A 14,704-nucleotide genomic window follows, 5' to 3' on the forward strand; every position below is an offset into this window, starting at 1 on the left:
GAAAGGAGCCCACCGAGTGAAGTGACACATGGGAAATGGGATGGTGCTCCGCAGTACCTGGGGCGTGGTAACCACGAGGGCCCCCAGGGGGCTGTAGGGGCGCAGGGCATCCACAGCGGCCATGTGCTCATCAGAGGTTCCCGGGGGCGTGTCCACAACCAGGTAGTCCAGCTGCCCCCAGGCCACGTCAGACACAAACTGTTTTATCAGCGCTGTAAAGACCCAGGGAGGTCAGGTGGCAGGGGTCTCAGGAGGGGTATCCCCAAGTCCGCCTCTTCCACCTGGCCTCCAGTGCACAGACCTTCCTGCAGGTCCCGCGACCCTGAGAGCATGAGGACTCCATGCCACTCCTCACCCAGAATAGGGGAGCACAGTACAGCAGGAAGGTCCTCCCATCTGTTGGGCCACCCCACTCCACAGGACTTGTGCTCAGGCCTCGGTGGAGGACGGCTGGGGCTGTGACCCTTCTGGGGTGCCTGTGCCCGGCCTTGGGGACACCTCACCTTTCACAGCCTTAGAGAAGATGATCTAAGTGGAAGGAGCCCCTACGCTGTACCCACTACTCACACTTGCGGCCTCACCACCAGCTAGAGGGGTTTAATGTCATTTGCTGGTGCAGAGGCGCTGGAGCCCAATCTTGCTCTCCCCCAACACACACAGGGTGGGCTGGGGTCTGGGCAGACCCACCCTTCCTGCCCAGAAGAGGACCCTGTAGCAGATGGCCACATAACTGTACTTCACTCTCATCGCCCGCACCCATCAAGTGGAAGTGCACACCAACACCAGGCTGGGGCCTGACTGCTCAGATGAGCAGGAGGCCCTTGGGGTCAAGAGGGCCACAGCCCCAGGCTCCTGCAGTTTTGGTTTTTTAATCGAGCACAGAAGGGTTGGCAAGGGGAGGCTGTAAGGTTGACAGTGCCATCCTCTACCCGGTCATTACCATTCTTCTTGGGGCCTCTCCACACCACAGCCTCATCTGGCTTCTCCAGGAGGAAACCCACAGACATGAGGGAGATGCTCTGCTCCTGGTCCACGAAGACGGGCACCCAGCCGCTGTCACACTGGTGAACAGCCTTGCCCTCTGCCCGGAGCATTCGGGGGATGCTGGGGCCACAGAGGTCCACATCAAGGATCCCCACCTGAAAGGAGGCAGGATGTCTGCATGGCATGTAGGGGCCTCCCAAGGCAGGAAGAAACCAGCTGGCTGCCCTGTATGTCTACTGCAAGGGGCAGGAGCAGTAGCTCAAAAGTGGACAGGCGCAGTGGTTGGGGACAGAGGTGCTCACCTTCTTGCCTGCATGGCGCAGAGCCAGGGCCAGCTCCGTGGAGATGGTGCTTTTCCCGACCCCACCCTTTCCCGAGAGGACAAGGATGATATGCTGGATGCCGGCCAGGTTTCCAGGCTCTGCTCAGAAGGGTAAGAGGGGAGACCCTTTGCATTCACTGCTCACTCACTGGGTCATCACATACCTCCCGCCCTGAGACCAGGGGAGTCCTGAAACCTGTCTCTTCCACGGAAGGTCTTCCTGCAGTCCCCAGACCTGAACCACTGGTTCCTCCAATGCTGCCGCTCCCACTACTGTCTGAAATGCCCTAAACCGTTGTTCTTTCTAGTGCATATGTGTGTGATTGCACACCTATGTGCTTGCACACACAGGCGATGAACCAATAAGCTGCTGCCGCCCAGCTTATTCCGATGGAACTAGGTAGAGACTAATGCAGACGGAGCCATTATAGCCATGAGGGACCTCTTTGCCCAGGTAGCACCCACCCCTCTCCTCTGGGGTCAGAGAGGCACTCGAGGCAGCCTTGGCCTCCAGTCTCAGGAGGGACACTTACAGTTCTGGAGATCCAGAGCAGCTGCAATCATGTGTGCATGTATATGTCAGTGTCACCAGGCTGCTAGCTGTGCCTTAAGAAATGCCAGGTACACAAGGGCAGGTACAGGATGTACCTGCGTCCTTGGTCATTCCCACACAGGTCCTGGGCCCAACAACTCTGTGGATCCCTACTGGCCACCAGCCACTATGCCCCAGCTTTTCTTCCTTCCAAATGTTACCAAATACTGTTGCAATCGTGCATATGTCAGTGTCACCAGGCTGCTAACTGTGCCTTAAGAAATGCCAGGTACACAAGGGCAGGTACAGGATGTACCTGCGTCCTTGGTCATTCCCACACAGGTCCTGGGCCCAACAACTCTGTGGATCCCTACTGGCCACCAGCCACTATGCCCCAGCTTTTCTTCCTTCCAAATGTTACCAAATACTGTTGCAACCCTTGCAACCTGCATGAGTTGCCATCTGCATATACACAACCCTCAGTCCCTCTGCAAAGCCCCCACATTCTTGCCCCAGCGCCCTCAGGACCTCACCATCCTGACTCCTGCCTGGCCTCCAACAAGTTGCTCTCTCTGCCACCCTCCCTGCACACCTGGGTCCTTGGGTAGGGCTCAAGCATAAATACTGTCCCTCCTCCTGATCCATTTCTCAAGGGTACTTTCAAAGGCCTCCACCTCCAAAGCTTCCCTAGGAAGAACTGAGGGCACCTTCCCTGGCTCTTAAGCAGGTCCTTGTCATCACTGCATTACAGTGCCTGTCATAGGTCTGCTTCCAGCATGTGGGGCTGGGACATCTTGAAAGGTGACAAAGGGGAACCACCCCCATTACTGTCTGCAAACACCAAGCCCCAGACCATGGCTCCAGGTCACCCTTGTGGCAATTGAAGAGATTATTTACTTAAACTACTTAACATCAAATGGTATTTGAGAGTCAACTTCACTTTTGTTGGAAGAGGAGGGGAAGGCTCTGGTGGAAACACGAGAGCCAGATCTGGGTCCTGGTTCAGTCAAGCTCTTAATTGCAAAGATCTGCTTTCCTCTGGTGGGAGTGGGGAATTCTATCTGAGACTCAAACAGGACACTCATGTTCTGTCAGGTAACTGGAAGGAGCAAAGAACTTCTCAGACAGCAATTCTTACCGGTCAGCCAAAGAACCTTTCATTACTAAGTAAACTTATAAACAAACAAAGTATATTCACTGAGTGCCTACTAGATGTGAGAGGCTGTGATGGAAGGGGCAAGAAAAGTAGTACCTCCCCTGAGAAAAAAGAAACCTACATTGCTAACAAGTCCCTAACAAATCCTGGTGAGCCTCATCAGTAAGTCTAACCAATCGCGATTATTTGATACACTGGATACATCTATAAGAAAGATAAAACTGACATCGAGGACTGCCTCAGGGCACAGGGAGGTCAAATTTTTTTTTTTTTTAACCGCATACTCTGTTAGGCCTTTTGAATTTTTATGTGCATCTTCCCCCTAGTTAGCTCTTTTTTGACTGATCAATCTAGAAGATATTCCTACCTTGTAGTGAATTTAACACGCCGTTTCAGATTTTTTCCCTCCAGTGTTATGATCTTATGGATGAGTTCAGCCTGTAAGAGTTTGGTGCCCAAGGCATGAGGCCAGAGGCCTTTCAGAAGATAATATGGCAAATCCCTATTTATGAAGGTCTTTTTTGGTTAATTTGTGCAAATCTAATTATATCCGCTTGTATGTATTCCGTCCCACACTGCTTTCATTTTTCTTTTTAAGTATTAAGCTTTAGAATGCTAGAATAAAACTTCCACAAAGAATTAAAAGCATGTGATGTTCCGGCTTCTTTTTAGAACCCTGTAAACGAGACTCTTTCCTAACTAATAAAATCTAAGCCTCAAATTTTGCCGCATCACCGGGATACCAAAACAAACAAACAACAAAAAAACCCATGGCATAAAACTTGGCAGAATTGTGTTTTTAACAGCGAACATGTTCTCTGCCTGAATTCAACGTCTACGAGCAGCGCCGCGGTTACGTGAAAACTTGTAACTTGAGTTACAAGCAGAAGTACACGTGCGCCTCCACGACCCTCACAGTACAAATAAGACGATTCGCTAAACACCCGGAGCCCAGACCAGCAGTTACGGGCCGGCTCCTTGCCGCTCCTCCCGGTACCAGCGGACTCACCCGCTGCCTCCTCCATCTCTTTCGTTGAGCCGCGCGGCTTCCGTCCGCTTCCACTCGCTCCGTCCGCCTCCAGTCAGAGTGAAGAGCATTTGGGCCATTGGGAAGCGCGAGCCCGTCCCCTGGTTGCTCTTGATAGGCCTACTCGCGCTTCTCTCAGCCAATCAGATCACACGACGGGTGTACGCAGGTTCCGGCGCGGACAACGTACAGGAGAAGGTCCACTTCCGTGTCAACGCCCGACAGCTTGAGATGTGACCAATGGGGATGCTGAGTCAGGATTGATAGGCCCAGCAACCCCTTGGCAAGAGCCGTGTGCCGCGCAGCCCGTCCCCCGCGCCGAAGCCCCGGGCAAGGAGCGCCCGCCTGCGACAAGTGGGACCAATGAGGCGCGGGGGGCGGGTCGTGGGCGGGGATTGTTTACGTCTCGCTCCGGAGCGGAAAGTGGGTCACGGCAGGCGGCGGAGCGCGGCAGCGGAGCAGCGCAGGTGAGGGCAGGTCGCGTCTTCGCCTTCCCGCCGGACAATCTGGGGACCCTGCGGGACCGCCAGCGGTGGAGCCTGGCTGTACCTTTGTTCCCTCAGGCGGCGCCAGGGCCCGGCGGGCTGCCCTGCACAGTAGGCCCGCCGCCGCGCCAGCAGTAGAATTAGTAAGCACCTCCCGACACTAGAATTAGTAAGAGGCTTGCTTCGAGGCCAGCGATGTGCCGCCGGCTTCGGGGAGGGGATAGTCTCATGGGCTGGTCATTTCACGTGCATCGCGTGGCGCCGACTGTGCTCTGCAGACGCAGCGGATGGTGACTAGGCCAGCCGACTGGAGCCGGCTCCAGGACTGGCTCCGGCTGGCGGGTGAAGGAGCCGCGCGGCGGCGTTGCTGGAGGGCCCTGGTTTCGAGGGCAGCGATGTGCCGCCGGCTTCGGGGAGGGGATAGTCTCATGGGCTGGTCATTTCACGTGCATCGCGTGGCGCCGACTGTGCTCTGCAGACGCAGCGGATGGTGACTAGGCCAGCCGACTGGAGCCGGCTCCAGGACTGGCTCCGGCTGGCGGGTGAAGGAGCCGCGCGGCGGCGTTGCTGGAGGGAGGGGAACCTAGCTGTGCAGACGGCGCTTTCATCTCTGGAAAGCAGTTGCCTGCACTCGTACACTGACAGCTCTAGCCTTTTCGCTTTGGGGGACCTCACTACGGAACAGTCACTCCTTTTCTGGGGACTTCAGTCCGGAAGAGAGCTAGGCAGTAGATCATCATAGAAATCGAGGTGTTACTGTCAGTAGGATACGGAAGCTGAGAGCCAAAGAGAGAAGGGGAAGGCATCCGGGCAAAGGGCAGGGAAGAACTAGCAACTGGGACAAGGCCAGTGTGGCTTCGAGAAGCGCAAGGGAACTTGATGGGTTTTGGGAGATTTTGTCTTTTATCCTAAGAACTCTAACAAGCTCTGAGTTTTAAGGTTTGTTAAGATTTACTTAAAATTTAAAGATGTTTCAAAAACAGTTTGGCTGTAGGGAGTGAAATGGGTGGGGTGGTACCGGGGTGGTGGCAACGAGTAGCGCATATGGATTCAATGCATGTTTTGGAGGTGGCATGTTTTGGAGGTGGCATGGGGATGTGTGGGTCCCTTGGGCCATGATGGGAAAGAGGAAGGATGGTCAAGGATGACTCTTGTGAGTATGGCATGAGGAACTGGGAGATTGGAGATGCCATTTGTCAAACTAGGCAGTGGAGGAGGAGCCAGGTGAGGTATGAGATGCCTGAGGGACATATAGGCTGGACAGCTGGGTTCCTGAGGCTGAGCTCAGAGAGGGGCTGAGATATACATTTGAGAGCCATGTATGTCTGGATGGCTTTACACACTCTCTACCTAGGTTTTATCAAGGTGCTTGGACACTGCAGTGAGGTAGGAGCTTGTGAGGAGAGTTCTGGAGTCCCAGCTCAGCACCCACGTGACTCATGAAAGCCTTCGCCTTTGCGGGGGTGCTGGCACAGTTGGCCAAGGGCTAAGGGCAGGGGTAGTTGGGAGACCTTCCAATATTCTGCATGTTTCATTTGCTTAGAACCTGTTTTTTTTTTCCTCCCTCTTTCAGATCCTGTCCACAATGGCCAGGCGCCCCCGGAGCAGCAGAGCATGGCATTTTGTCTTGAGTGCAGCCCGCCGAGACGCAGATGCCCGGGCTGTGGCTCTGGCAGGGACCACTAGCTGGGGCTATGACTCTGATGGGCAGGTAGGTCACAGCAGATGAGGTGGGTACCGCTGGACTAAGGTGTGGAGACCTCTGAGGCAGACCATGCCTGAAATGAGACCCCCCTGAGGGCAGAGGATAGAAACAATAGGATTCTACTGCTCACTTAGGGTTTACCATGATTATGGACCCAGGTGGCCCTGGGGGTGACAGGACCTCATGACAGATGCCATGTCCCTCTCTATACTCTTTTCACTGAAGAGGGTGGCAGGTGGTTTTTTTGTCAGTTCAATCAACAGAACATCTCCATTCCATTTACTCTGCCAGTTTCCAAAGGTAGCCATCATTAACTCAATGTGCACCCTGGACAGTTCCTGTGTGTACAGATATGTGCTCTATATTCATGTATGTGCATGTAAAAAAAAAAAAAAGGGATCTTTTGTTCTCAAATACCATAATTCCTGTGCCTTCCTCCACTCAGTGGCTTCAGAGTTCTAGGAGCCCAGAACTGTAGAGGTGGTCGGTACAGCAGCTTAGCTGTTTGTCTCAGTGCAGGCTGCCTGATGTACCTGCGGGCTTTATAGCCAGAGCCTGGCTATACCCATCCCTGGTGGAACGGCAGGGCTGCATGGCCTTTGCACCTATTGTGGCTTCTGTCACTTTAGACCAGAGCCAAAGGTTGGCTCCGCCCTGAGTACCTCCATTGCTTCCTGTCTGTGCTGTCTCAGCTACCCTGCATTGTTGCCCTGGCTCACCCACGTGTCCTGGGTGGGGGTAGGTACCGCTCCTCCCTAGAGTGAGGGCAGCTGAGCCCTGTGGAACCAGCAGGCCTTGGGGGAGAATTTGAGGTGACTCTTCTGGGTTGCCAGTGTCCTTCCTAGGCCTCTTCCTGGGGCCTCCCCAAAATCTCTGCCCAAGCCAGCAAGAGGCCCCAGCGGCCCCAGCAAAACTGCTTCCAGCTCGTCCTGACTACATGGCCTGGAGCAGATTGTTCTGTCTGTTCCTGCCTTGCTGGCTCATCATTGTGGGATGCAGGAGGTGTCAGGGGGCTGAGGTACAGTGTCTGACACATGCTTGCATGTGGCTTGCCCTGTCATCTAATGGGCCTGGAGTGGGTAGGTGTGCGCACGCATGCGTACAGGTGAGTGTTAACCCAGCACCTTTGAAAGCTGAACACACACATCTCCCTTTCCTTCTACCCTTATGGCTTGCATTTGGATCAGGTTTGCTCCCTGCCTAGGTTGACCTCCAGGCCTGTGGTACTTAGGTCTGTGCACCTGACTCCATGGGAAGGGGGTTGCCTCTGCCTGGCCTGCTTTGGCTTTTGGGGACCACCATTCCATACTAGTAGGGTGATTTAGGCCTCCTTCCAGTCTCTTTTCTTGAGTCTGTCTCTGACTGGGGCTCAACCTCCTCAGCTCAGTTTCTCTGGTTGATTCATGAGCTTCTGTGCGGGCCCTGGATATAATAGGAAAGAATCGAGGACCTGGCTCTTTCCTACAGTTTCTGTTCCGGTGGGAGGCAGGTCAACAGGACAAAGGAGACTGTCAGGGGAGCAGATGAGAAGGAAGAGGTCCTGGGAGGGAGGGCTGGATGAGCCTCTTTGAGTTGATACCTGAAAGCTGCCATTTAGGAGCAAAGAGACTCTCTCCCTGCCATGACACGTGAGGGAAGAGGGGCCAGGCCAGGGGGGGTGGCTGTTTGGCTCTGATGGGAGGTGTGGGCTTTATTTTCAGTTTGGCAGGATCTATACCAGGTCAGAAAGGGGAGCACCCAGAGGCCAAGAGACTAAGGATGGAGACTGTGACCTGACCAGGACCCTGAGCAAACAAGGGCTGGCAAAGCAGTCAGGCAGAAGCTATCTGAACCCTTTGGGCCCTAGGCAATAAGACCTCATCCCCTCAAGGGTTAGACTGAGGTCCAGAGTCAAGGTGGGCATCTGGTAGGGTTTCTGTAGTTTCAGAGAGGGACTGATTAGGTACACAGAGAACATCTATTGCTGGTCTCCAGGAGAGTGTGGATCAGTTGGTTGCCAGAATCTGACCAGCACAGCCAGGGATCAGGCCCTGGACTTGGAACAGGCACTGTGAGGACTAAGACCCACACCCTGCAGGCACTCAATGAATATTGTCCTGCGACAGAGGCTTAGAGTAGCAGCATGAGAACCCTGAGCTTCTCAGGGTCCAGGATTAGGGGTTAACAGCCACCACATGCAAAGATGACGGGGGCTGTAGCCCAGGAAGGCAAGTAAGCACTGTCACAGTGAAGAAGCCCTAACTGGAACACAGCTGGTGCCCGTGGGGAGACCCAGGCTGCCTTTATTAGGTCAACAGTGGACTTTGCCAAGGGGACCCCCTGCTTCAGGCCACCCTTGATGGGGGCACAGCTTACCCATGATCTAGACGCTGCCTAGAGGATGATGGCCAAACACAGTCCTGCTGTGGGCTCATCAGTGCCTGGGCCTCCATGCTCCCTTGGTTGTGCAGAAATGGAGTCTAGCCCTTGAGCCCACTCTCAGGGAGCCAGCAGCCTGGTAGACCTTTGAGAAGGGCCTCTGACTCTCAGTACTCATCCTTGCTGAAGGCCTCAGTTCCTGAGCCAGGAAGTGTCAAGGGTCACTCTGGGGGCACTATGGAAGGGTGAGCCAGCTGTGCGCTTGGGACCTGAGTAAACTCCCCGATCCCTTCCTTTGGGTATCAGAGCAGTTCACCCATTGGCCTGGGGGCGGGGGGTGTTTGGGCAGATGGAAGACAGAGAGCACAGCAGCAGGTAACAGTCTGCCCTTTTTTCCCAGCACAGTGACTCAGACTCTGACCCTGAATACTCGTCCCTGCCACCATCCATCCCCAGTGCTGTTCCCGTGACAGGGGAGTCCTTCTGTGACTGTGACAATCAGAGTGAGGCCTCCTTCTGTGGCAGCCTACACACGGCCCACCGGGGCAAGGACTGCCGCTGTGGGGAGGAAGATGAGCGTGAGCACCCAGTGTGGGGCCACCTGGGCTGGCTGGGGTGGGCCTCCAGGCCCCGGTGGGGAGGGCCTGGTTGGGGTTCTGGAGACTGCCCCAACCTGGGCCTCTCTTCTTAGATTTTGATTGGGTCTGGGATGACCTGAATAAGTCTTCAGCCACCCTGCTGAGCTGTGACAACCGGAAGGTCAACTTCCATGTGGAGTACAGCTGCGGTACAGCAGCCATCCGAGGCACCAAGGAGCTGGGGGAAGGCCAGCACTTCTGGGAGATCAAGATGACCTCACCTGTCTATGGCACCGACATGGTAAGTGGCTGGCAGGGCATGATAGGGGGACAGATAATGCTGAGTGCCTTGGCCCTGGGCCCCCTCTGCCCTGCTTGTTATCCCCAGATGGTAGGCATTGGAACATCAGATGTGGACCTGGACAAGTACCACCACACGTTCTGCAGCCTGCTCGGCAGGGATGAGGACAGCTGGGGCCTCTCCTACACAGGTGCATGGGGCCCCGAGGGCAGATAGGCTAGGAGGGAACACCAAGCAACAGGGCTCACCCCCACCCTGCTGTCCGCCAGGGCTCCTCCACCACAAGGGCGACAAGACAAGCTTCTCCTCGCGGTTTGGCCAAGGCTCCATCATTGGTGTGCACCTGGACACCTGGCATGGGACACTGACCTTCTTTAAGAACAGAAAGTGCATAGGTGAGGGCAGCTCGGACCTGGGGGTGGGGGACATATGCCTGCAGGATATGACTGCTATCAAGAGCCTGTAGGAAGTGGAGGCAGGGGCGCAGGCTGAGTGGTCCTAAGGTTTCCTGAAAGGCTGTCCTTGAAGAAGCCTGAGGTCTCAGGGTCTCCAAAGGTGGGGAAAGCACAAGGGCCAAGTCCTCTGCTATCTCAGGAGGATGTCCCCACCTGCCCCAGAGTTCAGGCTGTGCCCCCTCCTCCAGGAGTGGCAGCCACCAAGCTGCGGAACAGGAAGTTTTATCCGATGGTATGCTCCACGGCAGCCAAGAGCAGCATGAAGGTCATCCGCTCCTGCGCCAGTGCCACCTCCCTGCAGTACCTGTGCTGCCACCGCCTGCGCCAGCTTCTACCCGACTCCGGGGACACACTTGAGGGCCTTCCTCTTCCGCCTGGCCTGAAGCAGGTGCTACACCACAAGCTGGGCTGGGTCCTGAGCATGAGCTGTGGCCGCCGCAAGTCCCCTGCGTCCTCACCCAAGGCCACAGCCAGTCCCAGCAGCCCTGAGACCCGGCGCTGCCAGAGGAAGCGCTGCCGACGGACCTAACTTATTTTTCAATGAAAACTGCCTTCTGGGGTTGGGCAGCATTTTCTCCATCCCTTCCTTTGGGCCATGCTCCAGGGCAACGGAGAATGTAGAGTTGGGCCCAGGTCTGTCTGGGCTGTGCCTCTGCTGTATGAGGCTGGGATAGGCCTTGCTACAGGGGCTCAGGGGCCACAGGCCCTGCGATCCTGAGATCAGTACTATTCGAATCCATCTGCTTCCTGTGCTGGGTATGGGATCTGCCACTTCTCTTCTCGGAGTCTCCTGGGAGTGGCCACCCCAGCTCTTCTGGATTCAGACGGCAGGCCCAGAGGTTGTGGTCTGCAGCTTCGTTAGAGGTCAGCTCTTCCTGTGGTCATTGGCCTTGGGAGGCCTTGGGTTTGTCTTCACTTGCTTTGCATGTTGTCAGCTGCTGTTCCTCTTGTCCGAGACTGAAACCACCGTAATAAACTTTGAGTTTATGTCTAACACCTCCACAGCAGTAGAATTAAAAGAGTCTGGATTGAGGCCTGGGGCTCATGTGTGTCCATGGTTTTTCTCCTGTAGTTTTGGTCATCTCAATATCCTTGGGAAGAGGTGGCCTGGTTCTTGTTCCCTGCTTCTCTTCTCTGAAGGTGCCACACCCAAGCCTCCAGGTGACTGGTGTATGTCCCCAGCAGGGACTTGGGTGCTCCCTAGCCCTTCCTGGCTGTCCCAGCTAGCCACTAGGCCTGCAGCCAGTGTCTAAAGGGCCCAGAGCATGTGAACCCCACCTCAGCCCCTTCAGCCCCCTGGCATCTGCTGGAATTTCCTCTTCTGTTCATCCCAGTTATCCAAGAACCTTCCCTGCTACCCATGCCTGCCCCTCGGGGTAAGGCTTGACTGAGAGCCCCTTCCAGGCCAATGCAGATTATGCTAGATGGCTGCTCTCCTCCCCCCACCCCCCACCCCTTGTGGTTTCTGGTCAGTCCCTTGCTGGGCTGCCTGTTGTCCTGCTGGTTGGTGAGAGAAGTCCCTGAAGGTCTAGCAGGAATGTCAGGAGCTCAGGTCCAGCAGGAGATCAGGATCGGTGGAGGTCAGGAAGAGGTAGATGCGACGAGAAAGGTCAGGCCCTACCCTTCGGGGCCTCTTGCCCTTGTCCACCTTGACAGGAAGGTCAGTCAGGAGGGCCAGGCGCTCCTGCTCCGTGCCACAGGCCACATAAGCCTAGGGCAGGCACAGGGATAAGCAAGGCGGGCCTCAGGGACCCTATGTCTGTAGATATCTGGGAGTGTTGGGGGGGAGGGTGGAGAAAGGGCCCACCTGCTGCAGAAGGCGTGGGGAGGGGTAGGCAGTGACAACAGCGTCGGCCATGGCTGGGCTGACTCGGTTGAACTGCCTGATCTGCCGCCACCAGGCCCCCCGCAGCCCTGTGCCATCTCTTGTCACTCGCTCGCCTGCCATCCAGCGCCCAGCAGTGCAGAAGGAAAATGCCTGGAACTCCCGGAACTGCCTGAGGACAGGGAGGGTGCAGGGAGGCTTCTAGAGGCTTCATCTCTCCTGACCACCAAGACCCCCAGCTCAACAAAGCCCTTAGTCATCTGTTCTCAGGCCAAGGATGCACCACCCTCCTGGCATTTCTGTCACCCTCCCAGCCACAGCCACCATCTGGGGTGGAGGTCACACACTTGAACGGGCGCTGGGCGAGGGCCTTGGTGAAGGTGCACACGTGCTGACTCAGCTCCTGCCAGGAGGCCACTAGCAGCACGTCCAGGTTTGCCCAGAGCTGCAGAAACACCAGGGCCTAAAGAGGCAAGCCGTGGGAGTGGGTCAGAGAAGGGCTCCCCTGGGGGACACCCAGCTAAGACAAACCCCACATGCCACCCTGGGACCAAACCCAGTTGCTGGGCCTCAGTAGCCTTAGTGCCAGAGCCAAGGCCAACTACCTCACCCAACCTGACGTGCCCTTACCTCTTCCACTTCAGACCAGCTGACCGCCACCTTAGCATGGGCCACCCCTGGATTCTCTGGCTGCTGCATCTCCTGGGCGTCGGGCTGGCGAGACCTGAGCAGAGGTGACTGTCCCTCCAGCTCCCAACACCCCATTTGTCCCACCCTCCTTGAGTTCTGGTTCCCCCAGCGCCTAGCAAAAGGAAGGGTTAGCTATATCACAGCAGCCTTGGAGCTACCCCAACCTTTTTCCTGAACTTCCCCATCCCAGCCAGGCCTGCTAAGAGTGTGAGGGTGGCCGGTACCAAAGATAGGCATCTAGCCCGATGACAGCCAGGTGAGGGCAGGCGGGGCTCTCAGGAGGTATCCAAGGCACCGAGCAGGTTGAGCCACAGATCTGCAAGTCAAGAAGGTTTACCACATCTGTTCCTCCGGGCTGCAGTAAGCAGAGCCCATAGGCCACCATACCATTGCCAGTTTGCAGAAAGAAGGGGAGCAAGAATGACCCAGTGATGCTGGGATAAGACTGGAATGGACTTGCTCTGCTCAGCTAGCTCTCTAGAAAACAAGCTGTGTGCCTCCCGCGAGGTCAAGGGGACCTACAAAAGCCTCCAGGAATGTCCCAGGTTCCTAGAAGTGCTGGGCTGAGTCCCCCTCCCTAATTCCTGGTCCACCTCTGTACCCAGTCTGGCATTTGCTTGGCAACAGGTACCTGATAAATGCTGAACCTCAGACACTGGGACTGGGCAGAGTCTAATCTAATGACACTCTGATGCAAACATCAGCTGAGCAGTCCCTATTGCTCCTCCAGCCTGGCGGGGGCTGAGCTGTTTGCTGTCACAGGTGGACGGCAAAGCCAACCCGAAGCCCCAGGCTCCCTCTCACCAGTTTCCTGCCTCTGGCTTCTGACTCACCTCTCCAGAGGGCCTTCCTTATCCTGGCTTCTGCCCTCTAGAAGCAGCTGCAACTCCCATATGCTCCCTAGCCAAGAGTCCACATGGTTTCTCCTATCTCAACCATAACATCTCGGTTGCTGATCAGAGTGGAGCCCCAACCCACTGCACACCCTCTTCATCCCCTCTGCCTTTCAGCAAGACTGGCAAAGCAGCATTTCCAGGCTGGGAACCCAACCTCCCACCGAGCACCTGGGTCAGTTGGAGGACACCCTGCAGAAACTCCTCAGGCTCCAGCAGCAGCAGCAGGAGGTCCTGCTCACCTGCAGCCCACACCTCAGGAGGCACCTGTGGGGATATCCAGGAGCATGGCTGTCTACCCTCCGCCTTGAGTGCCCCAGGGCCTTTCCCTGGGCATCACAACAGCTCTGAGGCTCATGGCCACAGCAAATACCATATCCACTAGGACAGCTCTACAGAAGCCAATGTGGTCTCCTGCTGAGACCAAGACTAGCCCTAGTCTGTAGGGCCGGCTGGAGCACTGAGCACAGCCTCAGTGAGGGTGGAACGTTCCTCTGCACCAGCTCAGTTCAGACCCTGGACCTAGCCCTGCAACTGACCGGCAGAGCAGTTATTACCCCACTCAGCATCCCCCATTCTTAGTTTACATGTGATTACAGCAGTTGCCTCATTTGAAATCAATGAGGTAAAACAGCCAACCCAGGGCCGCACTATGTAAACCCAGGAAATAAGGCTGCTGGTGGCAGGAACTAGGGGCACTCACACTGTGGAAGCAAGGTTCTGGCTTCACTCTGCTCCACCTGAGGCTCCGAGCAGGGCGCTGCGGATCAATGTGGTACTCACAGCCCAGGGAGTCCAAGGCCTCCATCAGGATGTCAGCACCAGCATCTTCTAGGATGGCTGGGGTGGGATGGAGAGACAGCTGTCACTCCTTTCCCTCCATGTGAGGACGCTACTCACAGCAGACCCGCAGCCTGAGCTGCATGTTATAAATGCACTGATTCCTCTCACTGGCTGCAATAGCGCAGACTGGGTTTAGATCCCTAAGTCTGTCTTTTAAATAAGCTCCCAGGTGGAAACTCCACACCAATTTCCGGCCAAAAGGCAGCCTTAAATGCCCCTCTCACCCCGCAGGGGGCCGGGGACCACCTCCCAGTGATTAAGGGGAGCTTCCAAAGGCCAAGCTCTAGCAGAAGAGCAGCTTCTTTCAGCCCCCACCCGCCCTCGCCCTGCGCCCCGGGCGCACCTGGGTCCACACGCACTACTAGGCGCCGCAACGCCTGCTCAGGCCGCAGCAACCGCAGCGCCTCGGCCGCCGCCCTGCGCTTCTCTGCCGGGTCCGGGGCACTCGCGGCGGCCTCTGAGTCGGCTTCCGCGCCGGTGGGGCCCTCGGTGTCTGAATCTGAGATCTCCCAAGTCGAGGGCCGCCGCCGTCCCCGGCCCCGGCCCCGGT

The 14,704-nt window shown here is 56.3% G+C and overlaps 3 protein-coding genes across 11 annotated transcripts in view; 1 reads left to right on the forward strand and 2 right to left on the reverse strand.

Moving 5' to 3' along the window:
* The window catches only part of NUBP2 (nucleotide binding protein 2), a 5,801-nt gene extending 1,660 nt beyond the window's left edge, over window positions 1-4,141 (reverse strand). The window contains exons 1-6 of one of the 5 annotated variants that reach the window (XM_025048274.1): window positions 4,004-4,089; window positions 3,362-3,432; window positions 1,840-1,912; window positions 1,287-1,405; window positions 941-1,139; window positions 58-212 (exon numbers count right to left, since the gene is read on the reverse strand). In XM_025048274.1, the coding sequence (XP_024904042.1) occupies window positions 58-212; window positions 941-1,094 (309 nt within the window). In that variant the 5' untranslated portion in view covers window positions 1,095-1,139; window positions 1,287-1,405; window positions 1,840-1,912; window positions 3,362-3,432; window positions 4,004-4,089. Of the gene's footprint in view, window positions 1-57; window positions 213-940; window positions 1,140-1,286; window positions 1,406-1,839; window positions 1,913-3,361; window positions 3,433-4,003 lie in introns of all 5 variants that reach the window. The other 4 variants (XM_015591042.2, XM_006913966.3, XM_015591044.2 and 1 more) reach the window with 4 other exon arrangements.
* A 124-nt stretch (window positions 4,142-4,265) lies between these two features.
* SPSB3 (splA/ryanodine receptor domain and SOCS box containing 3) lies at window positions 4,266-10,936 on the forward strand. Of its 2 annotated transcripts, none has more exons than XM_006913969.3 (7): window positions 4,266-4,488; window positions 6,080-6,217; window positions 8,970-9,147; window positions 9,261-9,448; window positions 9,536-9,638; window positions 9,718-9,843; window positions 10,092-10,936. In XM_006913969.3, the coding sequence occupies exons 2-7, from the start codon at window positions 6,092-6,094 to the stop codon at window positions 10,430-10,432; spliced, it is 1,062 nt and encodes a 353-aa protein (XP_006914031.1). In that variant the 5' UTR covers window positions 4,266-4,488; window positions 6,080-6,091; the 3' UTR covers window positions 10,433-10,936. The 2 variants fall into 2 exon arrangements, with proteins under 2 accessions (XP_006914031.1, XP_024904041.1); XM_025048273.1 differs by lacking the exon at window positions 4,266-4,488 and adding an exon at window positions 4,508-4,649.
* The window catches only part of EME2 (essential meiotic structure-specific endonuclease subunit 2), a 4,356-nt gene continuing 483 nt past the window's right edge, over window positions 10,832-14,704 (reverse strand). Inside the window, exons 2-9 of one of the 4 annotated variants that reach the window (XM_025048271.1) lie at window positions 14,498-14,702; window positions 14,015-14,151; window positions 13,483-13,578; window positions 12,643-12,734; window positions 12,359-12,452; window positions 12,076-12,191; window positions 11,711-11,900; window positions 10,832-11,614 (exon numbers count right to left, since the gene is read on the reverse strand). In XM_025048271.1, coding sequence (XP_024904039.1) covers window positions 11,444-11,614; window positions 11,711-11,900; window positions 12,076-12,191; window positions 12,359-12,452; window positions 12,643-12,734; window positions 13,483-13,578; window positions 14,015-14,151; window positions 14,498-14,702 — 1,101 coding nt within the window. In that variant the 3' untranslated portion in view covers window positions 10,832-11,443. Of the gene's footprint in view, window positions 11,615-11,710; window positions 11,901-12,075; window positions 12,192-12,358; window positions 12,531-12,642; window positions 12,735-13,482; window positions 13,579-14,014; window positions 14,152-14,497; window positions 14,703-14,704 lie in introns of all 4 variants that reach the window. The other 3 variants (XM_025048269.1, XM_025048270.1, XM_025048272.1) reach the window with 3 other exon arrangements.

The sequence above is a fragment of the Pteropus alecto genome, unplaced genomic scaffold, assembly GCF_000325575.1.
Source record: "Pteropus alecto unplaced genomic scaffold, ASM32557v1 scaffold44, whole genome shotgun sequence".
NCBI lineage: Eukaryota > Metazoa > Chordata > Mammalia > Chiroptera > Pteropodidae > Pteropus > Pteropus alecto.